Here is a 16959-nt window from a genome sequence, read left to right as displayed (position 1 = left end):
TGATGGCTGCCAGTTAGCCATGGATACTTCCACTATGAAGTCACATAAGTGTTACTAATACCACGGCGCTGCCACCTTATAGAATGTCACCTACAGTATGGATGTTATAGTTACATGATGTTAGTTGTATGAGAATAGAGTATATTATCTTCTTCAACCGCACTCCTCACATCTCATGGGCTTAGGATAGTCAATATAATCATAATGTTACAAGTGGAGTACCTGTTATATTTATGTAACATGAATATTCCCACATAGGCACTATCATAACAATATGCACTCACATGCACATACAATAGTGATGGTTCTATTTAGTTCTACTCAAGGGCTCAGAGGGCTCAGTCACTGCCTTACCCTGCCAGCACTCACTTCACCTTAACACAGCCCCAGGGTTGGCACTGCAGTGACAGTTATCACATTCTTCAGGAAAGGAGCCGGCAAGTGACCTGATATTGGCAGGCCATGTTAACCACTTACCTCCACAGCAAATTATAGCAGCCACGAAAAGGGAAATGTCACTGTCATCCAGCTCCAGGGCATTGAACTTCATGGCAAAATCAAACTTAGGTTCCATGATGTCACAAAATGGTTTTCTTAGGTTTTTTAGGAATTCACGAGTTATAAAGCCATTTCCATATGCTATCAGCATCCCGTCTTTGTTCATCAGAGAAGACAGCATTGTAAATATGGCCTCATACACGCCGTATTTTAGTAAAGTGACTTGATCATTCAAGTCCAAGTTCGCAAAGCCTGGGATGGCCTTGGCGAATTCTGTGAGCTCAGTGACAGTTTCCACGGACATGCACTGGCAGCAGTGGAAGATGCGGACCTCTGCCTCCTTGTTTTGGATGCCGTTGGCCACCATCTTGGCCACAAGAGTTTTCTCGGCCATACATAAGGTCTCCATATCATGGATGACGAAAGGCTACAAAGAAAGGCACGTAAGTAAGCAGGCAATTTGAGACAAGTTGTACAGCTCTGCCATTCATCCACACACTGAGTAGCTCCTGTGTGTAAGTCGCCACGTCTGATGCTATGATGCAACACAGCCCTCCTCCTTGGACAAGCTCAACATCAGCGCAATGACGTTATAGAGAACTAACAACGTGAATCAGAGAGATAATAATTGCCATTGCCTGACTGGGATTTCAGTCCTAAGAAAATAAAATATTGTTTTGGGCAATAAAGCTAATGAGAACATTACTAAATAATGTTTAAAAAATTGTAATAGTCCCCCAAACTCCAAACAGCTACTGGAAAAATATCAAAAATTAAATAGTTCTTTTTTTTTTTTTTTTTTGGTTTTTCGAGGTAGGGTCTTACTCTAGCCCAGGCTGACCTGGAATTCACTATGGAGTCTCAGGGTGGCTCGAACTCACAGTGATCCTCCTACCTCTGCCTCCTAAGTGCTGGGATTAAAGTTGTGTGCCACCATGCCCACCTTTTTTCTTGTTTTTGTTTTGTTTCTGTTTTTCTAGGTAGGATCTTACTCTAGCCTAGGTTGACCTGGAATTCACTATGTAGTCTCAGGATGGCCTCAAACTCATGATGTTCCTCCTACCTCTACCTCCTGAGTGCTGGGTTAATATTAAAGGTGTGCGCCACCATGCCCGGCCCCAAGAACTAAATAATTCTTAATTTTACCATTTAATAAACTTTGAAGGTAACCATCATATTTAACACTGACTGTTGTGGGAATATCTGACAGGTAAATGTTGCTACTCAGAAAGTTGACATCTGTGTGGAAATAATCAAACAGGCCTCGCTCAGCTCAGGAGAGTGAGAGGATGGAGGTGCCTTCCAGTACCCAATTCTTCCTACTGCAGAGATGCAAGCTTCATGTCAGCATTCTGTTCCCGAACAGAGCCCGGCCTGGCTCCTCCACACTGCTGTGCCACCTGCACTCACACCTGCTAGTCCTGCCTTTGCGGCAGGTCTGGGGAAGGATATACTACCACATGTAGGTGATGGGCTTTAGAACCACCTAAGAGACAAACCTCTGGGCATGATTGTGAGGGCATGTCCAGAGATGTCCATATGACCTGAGAAGACCCATCCTGAAGAGGTATATTCATAATTCCACCCTCTGGGGTCTGGATTAATGATGAGGAGACAGAGGAGAGCACTGGCGTTTAACTCTCTGCTTCCTCTGTGTGCAAGGGCTCTTCTGGGGAGCTATGCCCTGGTCCCTAGGAATAGCTTGTAGATAGTCCCAGCATAATAGCTATTTCTGTAGCACTTACACTGCCATATGCTGCAAGTGAACAGAGATGGTTTAAAGTATAAGGAGCATATGCATACATTTTATACTATTTTTTTTTACTTGTGTGTGTGCATGCCATAGTGTTCATGTGGAGGTCAGAGGACAACCATGTGTCGGTCCTTTCCATCCACCTTCTTTGAGACAGTGTCTGTCTTGCTGCTTTTGCCACTAGGAAGGCCAGTGAGCTTCAGGATTCTTCTGACTGCCTCCCATTACCATAGGTGCACAGATATGTGAGTCACTTTACATCTGACGTTATGTGGGCACTGGGAATCAAATTCAGCTCATCAAGCTGATGGAGCAAGCACTTTTAATTACTGGGCCATCTACCCGGACTTAAGTAGGCCTTATCAGCACCATAGATTTTAGGATTCACAGGGGCGAGGCCAGATCTAGTCTCCCATGGATGTGGGAGGTTTTTTTTTTTTTTTTTTTTTTTTTGGTTTTTCGAGGTAGGGTCTCACTGTAGCCCAGGCTGACCTGGAATTCACTATGTAATCTCAGGGTAGCCTTGAACTCACAGCGATCCTCCTACCTCTGCCTCCCAAGTGTTGGGATTAAAGGTGTGCGCCACCACACCCGACAATGTGGGAGTATTTTTACAGGATAAACAGCAATGATCCCCTCAACATTAGAAATATATACTATTAGTCCTCTTAACTTTATTCAGAACACTCTCTTTTTTCCTAAAGCATAGTCTGCAGGAATGAAAGTGTTAAGAAAGAGAGTCTGGTCATGATGACTATCAGCAGAGAACCTCCAGGGACTGGGCAGTCTCAGCCTCACGGGCTGCAGGATGCATCAAAATGAACGGTGCAGACTGAGGAGACACTCTGTGGGGAAAGTGGCTGCTAGGTAGGCATTAGGACCTGAGTTTGTATCCCCAGAACCCATGTAAAAACTGCGCATGGTGGCGTGTGACTGATCCCAGAGCCGGGAGGTGGATACAAGAGGACCCTGGGCTTGCTGGCTACCCTGCCCAGAACAGATGAATTGTTGAACTCCGTGTTCATGGCGATCCTGTCTCAAAGAATAATGTGGAGAATGACTGAGGAAGACACTCAGTGTCAACCTCTCGCTTCTACATGCATGCACACTCTCACACATGCACATACAAGTTTGCACACACATATATACATGCAATAAATATGAAAGAATGGTCCCTTGCTAAAAGACAATTTATAAAAAGGCAAGGGCTGGGGATATGGCTTAGCAGTTAAAGGGTTTACCTGAAAAGTCTAAGGACCCCAGTTCAATCCCCTAAGACCCACGTAAGCCAGATGCACAAGGGGGCACATGTGTCTGGAGTTCATTTGCAGTGACTGGAGGCCCTGGCATGCCCATTCTCTTTCTCTCTGCCTCTTCCTCTGTCTGTCTCTCTCTCAAATACATAAATGAAATATTTTTAAAAAGACAAGGGCTGGAGAGGGCTCAGTGATTAAAGACATTTGCTTGCAAAAGCTGCTGGCCTGGGTTTAATTCCTCAGGACCCACATAAAGCCAATGCACAAAGCAGCATACGTAGCTGGAGTTTGTTTGCAGTGGCAAGAGGCCCTGGCTTGCCCATTCTCTCTGTCCCTCTCTCTCTCTGCTTCATAATAAATAAATAAAAATATTTTAATCCAGGGCTAGGGAAATGGCTTAGCAGTTAAGGCGTTTGCCTGTGAAGTTTGATTCCCCAGGACTCACGTAAGGCAGAAAGGAGGCATGTACATCTGGCGTTTGTTTGCCGTGGCTGGAGGCCCTGGTGTGCCCATTCTGTCTTTCTACCTGCCTCTTTCTCTCTCTTAAATAAATAAGTAAAATATTTTTAAAATATTTTAAGCCAGATATGGTAGAACACACCTTTAATCTTAGCACTTAGGAGGCTGACCGCTGTGAGTTCAAGGCTAGCCTGAGACTACATAGTGAATTCCAGGTCAGCCTAGGCTAGAGCGAGACTCTACCTCAAAAACAAAATAATTGCTTGTTTTTTGTTTTTTTGAGGTAGGGTCTCACTCTGGCTCAGGCTGACCTGGAATTAGCTATGTATTGTCAGGGTGGCCTCAAACTCACAGCAATCCTCCTACCTCTGCCTCCCGAGTGCTGGGATTAAAGGCATGCGCCACCACACCTGGTGGTTTTTTTCTTTTTCTTTTTCTTCTTCTTTTTCTTTTTTTTTTTTTTTTTGTGTGTGTGTGTTTTAAAGACCAGGATTCTAAGACTTGCTGGGCAGAGTGGTACATGACAATAATTGCAGCACTAAAGAGGCCGAGACAGGAGACTTCTGTGAGTTCAGGGTCAGCCTGGGCTGCATAGTGAGGCTCTCTCAAAAAAAAAAAACCTCTCAGCTGGCCACAGTAGAGTGTGAGCCCCATGTGGGGCCTTTCTTTAAAAAATCTCAGCTGGCCACAGTACAGCGTGAGCCCCCACATGGGGCCTTTCTTAGGGGTGCTGTGACACCTTGCAGGCCTGTGAAGCCGGCCCCAGACCAGCCTGCTTGGAACAGACTTGTAAACACAGACCCTATGGTGACATGTGCTTTGATTTCCAGATTTCACTTGGATTCTGGAAGGCAGGCTTCATTTAACAGGCAAAACTAGAAATCATTTGAATTAAAAATGTTAACAAACTGATATTTATGAAAGCTAAAGAGAAAACATGTACTAAAATTACTGAAACTGTACCAAATTTTATTGATAAACAGTTTTGGGAAGACTCACTTTGAAACCTAGGTGGTTCATACTTAATGATGGAAGGTGCTTTTCATATGTATTTCACAAGGGTTCTATCTGACCTCACAGCCAGTCATTCCTAACCAGGCCCAGGACAAAGATTTTGAGCAGCACAAGGCAGAAAGTGTGAGCTTCCCCGTCACTCAGCCAAGAACAAAAAACCACTCTCCTGACATACTTCAGGCCTATCTTACCCTTCCCTGGGCTCTGTGGTCACAGACACCACACACAACAGCTCACCTCGACAGTGTAATCAGATGTGTGGTTAAGTTAGGTGTTGTGACATTTAAGGAACAAGTTAACTGTGAATTGTTAGAAGAATTACTTCTGATGAAAGCATTCTTGGCTGTTTTACCATATACTTCTAGAAGCAGTCTGAGACAGAAAGTGTGGTTTTCCATCTGAAGATGTCTAAAGTAGCAGATATATTTCACCAAAACACTGCAGGCCAAGGCCAAGGTGCCAGGTCTCCTTTGTTGAGAGCAGTTCTGGTCTGATGTGGTGTAGGGTCACCGTAACAGAGTCTGAGCCGCTGGGATATGGTAAGATTCCTCTGTGGAAATGGTTTTAGGACCTGGGCTCAGCTGCATGCCAAGTGTGGCCTCACTGCCTCCTCCTTCGTTCTTTACACAGATGTCTTGTTTCGTGCAATCTGCATTTTCTACTGGCATGCCCAGCAGGCCACACATGACAGAGTTTTATCTAAAGTGTGTACTCTCAGAGTGTGCAAGTTACAAGCTGCCAAGACTCTAAAGATAAAGCCAGGCATGGTAACACACCCCTTTAGTCCCAGCACTTGGGAGGCTGAGGCAGGAGGACTGCCATGAGTTTGAGGCCAGCCTGTGGCTACAGAGTGAGTTTCAGGTCAGCCTGGACTACAGTGAGACTCTACCTTGAAAAAACAAAACAAAACAACTCTAAAAATAGCTCCAGCAACCTTGATTACTAGTGGTCTCTTTGAAATAACACACAATGCCTCCAATGATTACTTTATTCATTTGCACTGAATAAGGGGCAAAGGTCTATAAGATGGAAGTGCAACATTACAATGTTATTATCATTGACAAATGCTTTGTACTGAATTTCTTAATTCTTTTTTAAAGACAGGACCTTGCCATGTAGCCTTGGATGGCACAGTATTCACACTATATATCCCAGATGGCCTGCCACTCACCATGTAGCCTAGGCTGGTCTTGAGCTTACAGCAATTCTCCTTCAACAGCCTTGTGAGCACCAGAAGCATAGGTCTTTGCCACCATGACTTTGAATTTGAAAGCTTGAGTAATTTAGCACTAGGGAGCTAGTCGGTGGATGTTCATCTGAGACCCTCCCCACTTGTGAAAAGGTCATCAAGTGCTAGAGAGATAGCTCAGCGGCTAAGGCATTTGCCTACAAACCCTAATGACCATGGTTCGATTTCCCAGTGACCCCGTAAAGCCAGATGCACAATGTGGTGCGTGTGTCTAGAATTCATCTGTACCAGCTGGGGGTCCTGGTGTGCTCACTCACTTTGTCTGTCTCTCTCGATGTCTCGCTCTGCTTGTATCAAGCTTCCCAAACAAAGAGCAGTGGCTAGAACAGGGAGAGGCAGGTGCGCAGGGGCATGCACATGTACGCGGGGTGGGCACTGCCTTGGTAGCTGGGAAGCAGATGTCACAGGAAAGGCGCCATGGCCTCGGCGCTCCCTAGCCTTGCTTTCATGTTGCTTCTGCTTCTTTTCTGGACACCCTGAGCAACCCGATACCTCTGGCAACCTCTGATGGGTGGACACAGTGTCTAGACCTTTTTATTTATGACAGAGAGAGGCAGAGAGTCGGCTCGCCAGGGCCTTAGCCACTGCAAATGAGCTCTAGCTGCGTGCACCACCTCGTGCGAGTGTCACCTCGTGCATCCAGCCAACATGGGCTCTGCGGAGTCAAGCCTGGGGCCTTAGGCTTCGCAGGCTAGTGCCTTAACCGCTGAGCCATCTCTCCAGCCCCCGTGCCTAGAATTTTATGAAGCTGTTGCAAGATCTCCTTGAGAGCCATGTTCAGAGGGGACAATGGCTTCCGTTTCTGTCACATTAAGTCACTGGACAAATTCCAGTGGTTCTCCAGCCCCATAACGAGAGTCCCAGCCATATTTTTGGCCCACAAGCCTTAAATCTTAGGGTCTCAAACCAGACCCAGGCCCCAACAGGAAACTGACATTGTCACATGCCTCTCCCCTTCCCCTTGGCTAAATTCACCTTTCCCTGCAGCTGGCAGTGCCCCTAGCAGTGACTCGACTCCCTGCCACGCGCCCTCACCCCTGCCAGACCTGCCCCAGAGCTCTGCTTCTTCCAATGGGTTTTCCACAAGGAGGGACTCGGCCCCTGACTTTCAGCAAACCAGAGCCTGCTCTGGCATCTCATCTGCTGGGCCCTATTTACCCAAGCTCAGCATGGGTTGGTTCAGGGCCAAATTTGGTCGATGCCTGGCACCCGCTCCTGCCTGAGCAGGCCTGCAGGAGGGCAGTGAGGCTGCCTTGTGCTGATGCGTGAGGGGCGCGCTCCCCCACACCAGTTCATACTTGTCAAGGTCGGACACATTAACCTGCTCCCTGGCCTAGACGGCCTTCATTCTTCCTTCCACTCCCAGTCAGAAATAAGGCCAGCTGCAGGCACAAGGCTGCTGTGATTCATGGGTGCTCTGCTAGGCCCAGCAGGGACTAGCAGGTGGTCCTGGGCCAAAACCCGACAGTCACTGAGAGTGTCCCGGGCCCCTGGGCAGAAGCCACTCTGAGTGTGCCAGCTCTGAAGCTTGGTTTCCCACCCTGAACCCTTTCTAAATTGCTGGAGACACACGGACCACGTCAGGAGACCACGGTCTCCTGGTACTCGGTGCAAAGACACTCGAACAGTATGGCTGGCAGGGGCGAGTGCCCTCCCATCTGGGCATTCCTCAGGATGGGCACAGATGAAGAGCAGAGATGGGGCCTCACAGTGGAGCAGCAAGCTCTGGGAAGCCAGCCAATCGGCTGGGTGGGGAGAGGAGGAGGCCAGGCCTGTGACATGACACAGGACTCGGGGTGGGAGGTGACCCTGGCCTGGTGCCAATCTTGTGGTAGAATGTGGCTGGATGCGGCTTCTAAAGCGGTCCCCAAGACATGTGTACCAGGGAAGGCCCTTAACTGCCGAAGCTGAGCTGCTCTGCTGCTCTGACGCAGACCTCCCGGGCCCAGACCAACGGGAGGATGGGGTATTGTTCATTTCTGCGTGTGTCCTGATCCCTCGGCCCTGGCGGAGGACAGTGAGGTCCTCCAAGAGTGTCGTCGATCTTGGTGGAGAGCGCAAAGGAGGCTCAACAGGGATCATATTAATGCCAAAGCAGTGTTTTCCTGTGAGGAAAGATGATCATCAAGTATGCTCTACACTCTATTTTTTTTTTTAAATTTACTTATTTGAGAGGAAGAGAGACAGAGAGAAAGAGGCAGAGAAAGAGAGAGGTGTGTGTATGGGGGGGGGGCGGGGAGGACTGTATGGTCACACCAGGGCTTCCTGCCACTGCAAACAAATTCTAGGTGCATGCACCACTTTCCAAATCTGGCTTTACATGGGCACTGGGGATTTGAACCTGAGCCATCATCCTTTGCAATCAAGCACCTTTACTGCTGAGCCATCTCTTCAGCCCATACTCTACTTTTTTAAAGTTCAAGGAAGAAATAGAGGGTCTCAAATGAAAATTTCTGGTTTTCCTAGTTTTGGGGAAGTAATTTCTTGGATTGAAACCCAAACTTTCACCCTATGATCCAGAAAGGCTCAAACTGGCACTAGCCTGAGGCCAACTGGTCTGGAATTTGCTAGAACCTTCTAAAATGTCTCAGTGATTTAGCTGGGGAATTCATTGAAGAATCAGGGAAAGAGAGATGGGGTTTGTTCACAAGAGCATGCAGTGTGAGAAATCCTTTCTCTTCCTGTGACTGAAAATTTCAGCTTGTAATTCCTAGTGAGGAATGCTCCAAGCTATTCATTAGCAGGAATTAAGCCTGTTGCACCATGCACAGGAAAAAGGCAAGGTGTCTTTATGTGCCAAGCTAGGCCTGGCTGCTTTTGAAGGTGGATCTGACATCCTTTTGCAATGAACATGGGCTCATATAATCCGCTGTGGGCAGGGGCAGTGGACCAGAGGCCAGGCAGATGGTATAGGAGGAAGGACCACAGGGGCACACAGAAGACACAGTCCTCAAAACATGATGCACTTCCTGTATACGGAGGCCCTTTCCACGGAGGCCTGAGCCACTGCTGCCCTTCTCAGTGCAGGGAAGCAAGCAGGTGTCAAGGAAGGCCCGGGAAGGAGGGGCTGAACTGTGGCGGTGGGGGGGGGAGGGGCTGAACTGTGGCGGTGGGGGGGGGAGGGAGGGGCTGAACTGTGGCGGTGGAGGGGGGAGGGAGGGGCTGAACTGTGGCGGTGGGGGGGGAGGGAGGGGCTGAACTGTGGCGGTGGGGGAGGGAGGGGCTGAACTGTGGCGGTGGGGGGAGGGAGGGGCTGAACTGTGGCGGTGGGGGGGGGAGGGAGGGGCTGAACTGTGGCGGTGGGGGGAGAAGGTAGGGGACTGGACGAGTGTGTTTAGAGTGGGAGGTAAACAGGTTTCACTTCCTGGCCTTAAAAACAGGGATCTAGGGCTGGAGAGATGGCTTAGCGGTTAAGGCATTTGCCTGCGAAGACGAAGGATCCAGGTTCAATTCTCCAGGACCCACGCAAGCCAGATACACAAAGGGCATGTGCATCTGGAGTTCCTTTGCAGTGGCTAGAGGCCCTGGCATGCCCATTCTCTCTCTGTCTGCCTCTCTTCTCTCTCTCTCTGCTTGCAAATAAGTAAATTAAAAAAATATATCTCCATATGTTGGCCAGCGGGTGATGTCCACCCTCTGCTCATGCCATCATTTCCCTGCCATCATGGAGCTTCCCCTTCGAGCATGTAAACCAAAATAAACCTCTTCCCCCCCCCACACACAAAATGTGTGTGTGTGTGTGTGTGTGTGTGTGTGTGTGTGTGTGTAAAGAAACCAGGGATCTAAAAACTGCACTTAAAATAACACCTGCTATCAGGAAAAATATTAACCAGCGGATCTCTGGCGTATCAGTTACACAGTCATTATAATAACCTGGTTGCTGGAAGCTGAGGCAAGCCCAGGCAGAGAGGCAGCGAGCCTCTGCGGACACCTTGGCCTCACAATGACCTGGGTTCACTTCCATGGCCCTTCGGCTCTGGGATAAAGACTGTTTTCCCGTACCAAACAACTTCCTCGATCATCCCCTGTGACGCTTGACAAACTGCCAAGGGCCAAGGGACACTTCACGACAGTGGGGAAGGGCGGAAGCACCTACCGGGTTGTTGCTGGTCTTCCCCGCGAGGACGACGCGCGCCTTGCCCTTGCTCATGCTGAAGCTCTTCAGGTAGGCCTCGTAGATCCTCTTGGCCAGAGACTTGAGGTCCGCGGTTTGTGCATCTTCTACGTCATGCTCACAGGTAAGAATTTCTGCTTTCAGTTTGGCTTTCTCAGATCTTGGCATTCGTCCAAAACGGATCGCTAGGGGCAGGGTGGGGATGGGACAAGGGGAAGCAAATGGGAGTAAGACAGACGGTGACAACCACCAGACAGGGTGAAAGACAGAATGAAAAGCTCACAGCAGGAATTCAACCTGGAATGGCGACCTAACAGGAAGTGACATCTATGTCTTGTCACTGTGGAACACTGGACTAGGGAGAGTAAAACATCAACGCGGAGCTTGCCCTCTACTGAGCTGTGGGGAAGCCTGCTTACTGTCGCCACGTAGGCTGCCAACCCCAGCCCCCGGCGACGAGAGTGAAGTTTAAGTACTCATTGTGTTATTTTGAAACAAGGTCCTGCTCTGTAGCCCAGACTGGCCTCAAGCCTGCAGCAATCCTCCTGCCTTCGCCTCCTGAGTGCTGGGTGCACGGGTGCAGACAGGCACCTGGCCTTGAACCATCCATGTAAAATTCACCCGCACTAGGAACACACATGTCCTGAACTTGAGCGTGGTTGATGACCGCAACTCGCTGTTAGGTAGAATGTGTGAAATGGTACCATCCATGTAAAATTCACCTGCACTAGGAACACACATGTCCTGAACTCGAGCGTGGTTGATGACCGCAACTCGCTGTTAGGTAGAATGTGTGAAATGGTACACACACTTCAAAGGGGGGACATGACTGTCCTGCCATCTCGTGGGACTTCCTGGTCAACGTCAGCAGTTTATATGGAAGCCTTCCATGGCAACCCAGGTGCTCTGCTGACCCCCAGCCACCGCAGACATGGGATTTCTGGCTCGTCACACTCATTCAAAGCGCAGGCCGTTCGGCCCAAACAAGGAAGGCTAGCTAGGGAGCGCAGCAGAGTCTCGCCTACCGTTGTGCGACATCCCCACAGAGAGGCACTTGTGGAAGCGGCAATACTGACACTTGTTCCGATTCTTTTTCTGAATTTTGCAGCTCCGGTCACATTTGTCATAGACCAGCTTCAGCCGAATCGTTCTCCGGAAGAAACCCTGTGAGATTAAAGCAAGGCTTATTAAAGACCATGGAGCACAGGTGCCCCCACCCCTGCTACCCCCAAACCTGCTTCTGTCACTTTCCTGCTTGCTTGCTTGTTTCTTTTCTTGAAATAAACTACTTTTTGGGGGGGGGGGGCAGTCTTATGTAATTGGAACAAAGAACTTTGGATTTTACTGCATTTAAAATGAAACACAACTAAGGCAGAATTCAAAGAGATCTTAAAATGTCCCATGGGACTGGGAAAGACGACAGTGGCCCAGGGTTGCTCAACCCTGCTTCACATTGACAAATGCAACTGCCCCTCCCATGTGACAGCTCTATAACTGTGATGTAGAATTTTCTATAAATTTGCTGGAACAATAGCCACTCCCTAAATGAAATAATCAGGGCTGGAGAGATGGCTTAGTGGTTAAGGCACTTGCCTGCAAAGCCAAAAGACCCAGGTATGATTCCCCAGGACCCAAGTAAGCCAGATGCACAAGGTAGCACATATGTCTGGAGTTCATCTGTAGCAGCTGAAGACCCTAGCATGCCCATTTTCTATCTGCCTCTTTCTTTCTCTCTCTCTCAAATAAATTATATAATACATATATTAAAAGGAAGCCAACTATTTGCAATGTCCTTATTTGTTTTTTCTTTTTTCTTTTGGTGTTTTGAGGTAGGGTCTCACTCTAGCTCAGGATGACCTGAAATTCACTATATAGGCTCAGGTTGGCCTTGAACTCATGACGATCCTCCTACTTCTGCCTCCTGAGTGCTGGGATTAAAGGCATGTGCCACCACACCTGCTGTCCTTGTTTGTTAAAGCACAGAGACTTCACCCCATAAAAAACAGCTTCATGGGGGAGCCCATAAGCAAAATAAAAATGGGCCAGCAGACTCTGGCCTTACTGCAAAGGCACATTTACAAATTGCTTTTAAAAAGCCATGCAAGCTGGGCGTGGTGGTACACGCCTTTAATCCCAGCACTTAGGAGGCAGAGGTAGGAGGATCGCCATGAGTTCAAGGCCATCTGAGACTACATAGTGAATTCCAGGTCAGACTGGACCAGACTGAGACTATACTTTGGAAAAACAAACAAACAAACAAACAAAGACATGCAGTTAGAAAACTCAGGAGGTAATTTCTTTTGGCTGTTGGTACATTACTTTTGAGTCTTTCTTCCACACACCTGCTGCAGGAGGTTCCTATAGCCCATAGGGAAGGGTCACTAATTTCTTGGGGGTCAGAGGAGGGAAGGTGATGTCTTCACTCTGGTTCCCAGTCTAGCTTAGGGAAGGGTGGTGGGAGAATGTGTGGGATTGGCAAGAAAGGTGGGGAGTGCCAGCCATGAATGCCAAGGGCCACCATGTCCTGGCTCTGGAGCAGAATGGTAGTGTCACATACAGGTTAAGTAAAGGCTGTGACAGTCCCCAAAAGTTAGAAAGCTTCTAGAAGGCAAAAGGGAAAAATTCTTTGGGTTTTAAAGGAAATATTTCCATTTCATGATGTTCTGTATATCGCACTCATAAAATGCCTAACGTGATCCTGAAAGGCTGTGACAGGATCACAGTGTGACAGGGCACACTGACCTTTATGAGGACAAAGGGGCACAGGGATGTGTGCGAGGAGGAGCTGCTGGGGTCAGGAGCAGTGGCAGAAGAGCTAGACACCGTAGACCCTGAGCATAAGAGAGGATGCATCTGATGGCACAGACCATTGCCTGCCCTGAGATCCCGCGCCCTCGGTGGCCTCTGGGAAGTCCGTGGGTAAGCCCTCTCCGCATTGAAGGGCTGTTCTTCATGTGACAGATTTCTCTGTAAGGACAAGTTTCTCTATTTCCCAGGCATAGCCAAATAGTGTGGACACGGAAGAGAGATGTCAGCCTGTCACTTTAGGTTCCCTGTGCCTTTCTGCAGCTCTCAGAGTAACAACAGCCAACTGTGTGGAAAAGCAGGGTAGTGCGGGAGCCCTGTGGCCACCCTGTCCTCTGCCTGGACCCCTGTACCTTGCAGCCTTCACAAGCATGCACTCCATAGTGGTAGCCAGAGGCCTTGTCCCCGCAGATGCGGCACTCAATGTTCAGCGAACTGCTTGGGTATTCGTCCGTGCTGCTGGGGACCACAGGGCAGCTGACTGAGGAGGGACTGGATGCTGGAGAGAGGGTGTCTGTGCAGAGAAGGGGAAAGCATGTGAAATGCACATTGTCTAAACCAGGTCTCTGTGGAGATGATGTTGCATAGGAGAAACTCAGTGGTGTGATGGGGGCAGGACACTTGTTCTTAAGTCAGCAAGTCCCCGGGCCACGCCATTCCCTCTGCTGCCCTCGTGGGTGCTGGCACTCCTGGGGCTCAGGGGCGTTAGTTCTCACCTCCAGATTGGTATCCTGGGCTCCTCAGAGGCCTTCTCACAGACCATTTGTGCTGTCCCAGCCTCCCACACCCCATACAGAGCATTCTAGCTTGCTTCCTTTCAGTTTTCCCACCCCTGCTAACTTGGTGACATCAGAATGTTGTCTAAAACTTGGGGGCTGGAGAGGATGTCTTAGTGGTTAAAGCACTTGCCTGTGAAGCCTAAGGACCTACGTTCAATTCCCCAGTGCACCACCTTGTACATCTGGCTTATGTGGGTATGTATCTGGAGTTCCTTTAAAGTGGCAGGAGGCCCTGGCATGTCTATTCTCTCTCTCTCTCTCAATCTTTCTCTCTCCCTCTCTCAAATAAATAAATAAAATAAACCTTTTTTTTTTTTAAAAAAGATTCTATCCAAAACATACAAAGAAGTATTAAAAATTAAACAACAAGAAAACACACAACTCATTAAAAACGGGCAACTGGTCTGAATACACACCTCACTGAGGAAGACAGAGGGATAGCAAGTGAGCCCATGAACAGGTGCTGTCATTAGGGAGCTGAGGGTTAAAACACTTGACCACACATCACTGCGTGGCCATCAGGCTCAACTTCTTAGTAACTGACAAGAGCAAATGCTGGCACGATGTGCAGAGGCACCTGGTACGTGGCCAGAGCACAGTGGAGCCACAGCTTTGGAGGACGGTCTCTGAGTCTTTCTTTCAAAGCAAAGCTGTCATATGACAGACTGTCACCTGCAGCACGTACCGGCTTACCTGGAAACTGACATCTGCACAAAAATCAACACATGAATGCCTGCAGCAGCTCTCTCTCTCTCTCTCTTTTGCATGTGCATGTCTGTGTGGTGCATATTCATATGTATGTGTTCATATGTGTGTAGGCACATGTGTGTGTGAGTGCATGTGCACATGTGTGCTCATGTGTGGAGGCCAGAGGTCAATGCCAGGTGTCTTGCTCAGTCACTCTCTACCTTACTATTATTATTATTATTATTATTATTATTATTATTATTGGTTTTTCAAGGCAGAGTCACTAGCCCAGGCTGACCTGGAATTTATTTTGGTGTCTCAGGGTGGCCTCAAACTCACAGAGATCCTCCTACCTTTGCCTCCCAGTGCTGGGATTAAAGGCGTGCGCCACCATGCCTGGCTTCTCTACTTTATTTTTGAAAATACTATTTATTTATTTGCATGTGCCCGTGTGTGGAGAGAGAGTGTGTGTGTGGGTGTGGGTGTGCATGCACACACCATGGCATATGTGTGGAGGTCAGAGGACAGCCTTGTGGTATCACTAGTACTTCACTTTCTGCCCAACAGGGTTTCTTGGCCTGTGAGCTTAGATTCTCCTGGCTCCACCTTCCCTTGTCAGAGGTGCGCTGGGGTCACTGACCTATGCACTATTTTGCATCTGGCTTTACTTGAGTGCTGGCGAAATCGAACCCTGGCTAGCAAGGTTTGTAAGCAAGCTCCTTTAACTGCTGAGCTATCTCCCTAGCCCCTCCACTGTACCTTGACACAGGGGTTCTCCCTGATCCTGGAGCTCACTGATTTGGCTACAGTAGCTAACCAGCAAGCCCCAGGGGTCCTCGTTTCTGACCCCCCAGTGCTGGGGTTATAGACACATATTGCCATGCCTGACTTCTATGTGGGTGCTGGGGATCTGAACTCAGGTCCTAGAACTTGTGTGGCAAGCACTTTGTTCCCAGGCCACCTCCCCAGCCCCAGAATTCAGTAAACAGGGTCACATCTACGATCTGATTTGAGCCTTACACACCTCTGTGATCTGGTCAATGCAACTGCGCCAGTCACGAGATGAGGAATCTGAGGACGGCTTACAAAGAGCAGCTTTCTTCTGCACTGCTCCAAAGTGGACACTGTTCTTCAGCATGTGAGAGGATCTGAGGTCAGTCTGGACTAGATAGAAAGTTCCAGGCTAGCTTAGGGTACAGTGTGACACCTTGTTCAAAGGAAGCAACCAAAGAACCACCATGAAGAGATGCTCCAGCAGCCACCGGAAAGATGACTGGGTCAGCCCAGACTAGAGTGAGACCCTGCCTCAAACAACAACCACCGAGATGACAGGAGACACGTGGCCTCACCTCACACAGCCACACTTCTCCAGTCTCTGGGCTGGCTTCCCGGGGGTACAGCACTCATAGGGCTCTGCCTCAACAGGGAGGCAGAGGAATCTCTAGACCAGAGGCTCTGTGCTCTCATCCAGCAGAGCTCAAACACAAGACCTAAAAAGATCAAACATGTTCCAAGTCACTTAACTGCAGCCCCGAACAAAGCGTGGGACTATTTATAGGAATACAAAACCGTCCATCACCCAGCAATGTGCCCAATAAAAACATTACAAGACATACACGCAAAATTTTTGGCCAATGATGAGAAAAAGTAATGAACTGAAGTGGACCCAGAATCTACACAGATGAAGAATTTACAGCCAAGACATTTAAAGTTATGCTGACCATACTCCAAAAAGCAAGAGGGAAGATGGGAATGTAAGGTGGAGAGGAGGGTGGAGAGAGGACCAGATCATGGTGCTGGTGACAAAAACTACAGATGGAAAACACACCAGATGGATTAGATGCCACAGAAGAAAAGATCAGTGAATTTGAAGACATAGCAATGGAAAAGTCCAAAATGAAAGGGGTGTGTGTGTGTGTGTGTGTGTGTGTGTGTGTGTGCATGCACACACATAAACACACACACACACAGAGAGAGAGAGAGACAGAAACTGAGAGAATGCTTAGCACTAAGTATGGGACAACTTCAGAACTTCAGGCAGCTTAATGTGAATATAACTGGAGTTCCCAATGGGTACAGGAAGGATAGAAAATTACACATAAAAAGTGTCGAACATGCAACAATTTTGATGAAAACAGCACATCTGCTGGTCCCAAAAGTTCAGTGAAGAGCCAGAAACATAAAGAAAGCAACTCCAGGACGTCCAGGATGTCCCAGGGCTTGGTGCCGGGGATGCAGACCAGACATGTCCAAAAGGCTAAAGGTGGTGCCAGTCAGGATGCAGAGAAAGGACCCGGCACACCACTGGGGGCATCAAGGCTATGGAGCCGCTATGGAGGCTCCTC

General features: G+C 48.5%; 1 protein-coding gene across 3 annotated transcripts in view; it reads right to left on the bottom strand.

Moving 5' to 3' along the window:
• Positions 1 to 16959, bottom strand: part of Ppara (peroxisome proliferator activated receptor alpha) — a 67245-nt gene that overhangs the window by 3711 nt on the left and 46575 nt on the right. For all 3 annotated transcript variants that reach the window (XM_045152890.1, XM_045152892.1, XM_045152891.1), the window contains 4 exons: positions 13502 to 13662; positions 11369 to 11507; positions 10326 to 10528; positions 478 to 925 (listed from right to left, as the gene is read on the bottom strand). In XM_045152890.1, the coding sequence (XP_045008825.1) occupies positions 478 to 925; positions 10326 to 10528; positions 11369 to 11507; positions 13502 to 13662 (951 nt within the window). The remainder of the gene's footprint in view (positions 1 to 477; positions 926 to 10325; positions 10529 to 11368; positions 11508 to 13501; positions 13663 to 16959) is intronic.

Source organism: Jaculus jaculus, chromosome 6 (assembly GCF_020740685.1).
Source record: "Jaculus jaculus isolate mJacJac1 chromosome 6, mJacJac1.mat.Y.cur, whole genome shotgun sequence".
Classification (NCBI taxonomy): Eukaryota; Metazoa; Chordata; class Mammalia; order Rodentia; family Dipodidae; genus Jaculus; species Jaculus jaculus.
This window is presented reverse-complemented; position numbering and strand designations above follow the sequence as displayed.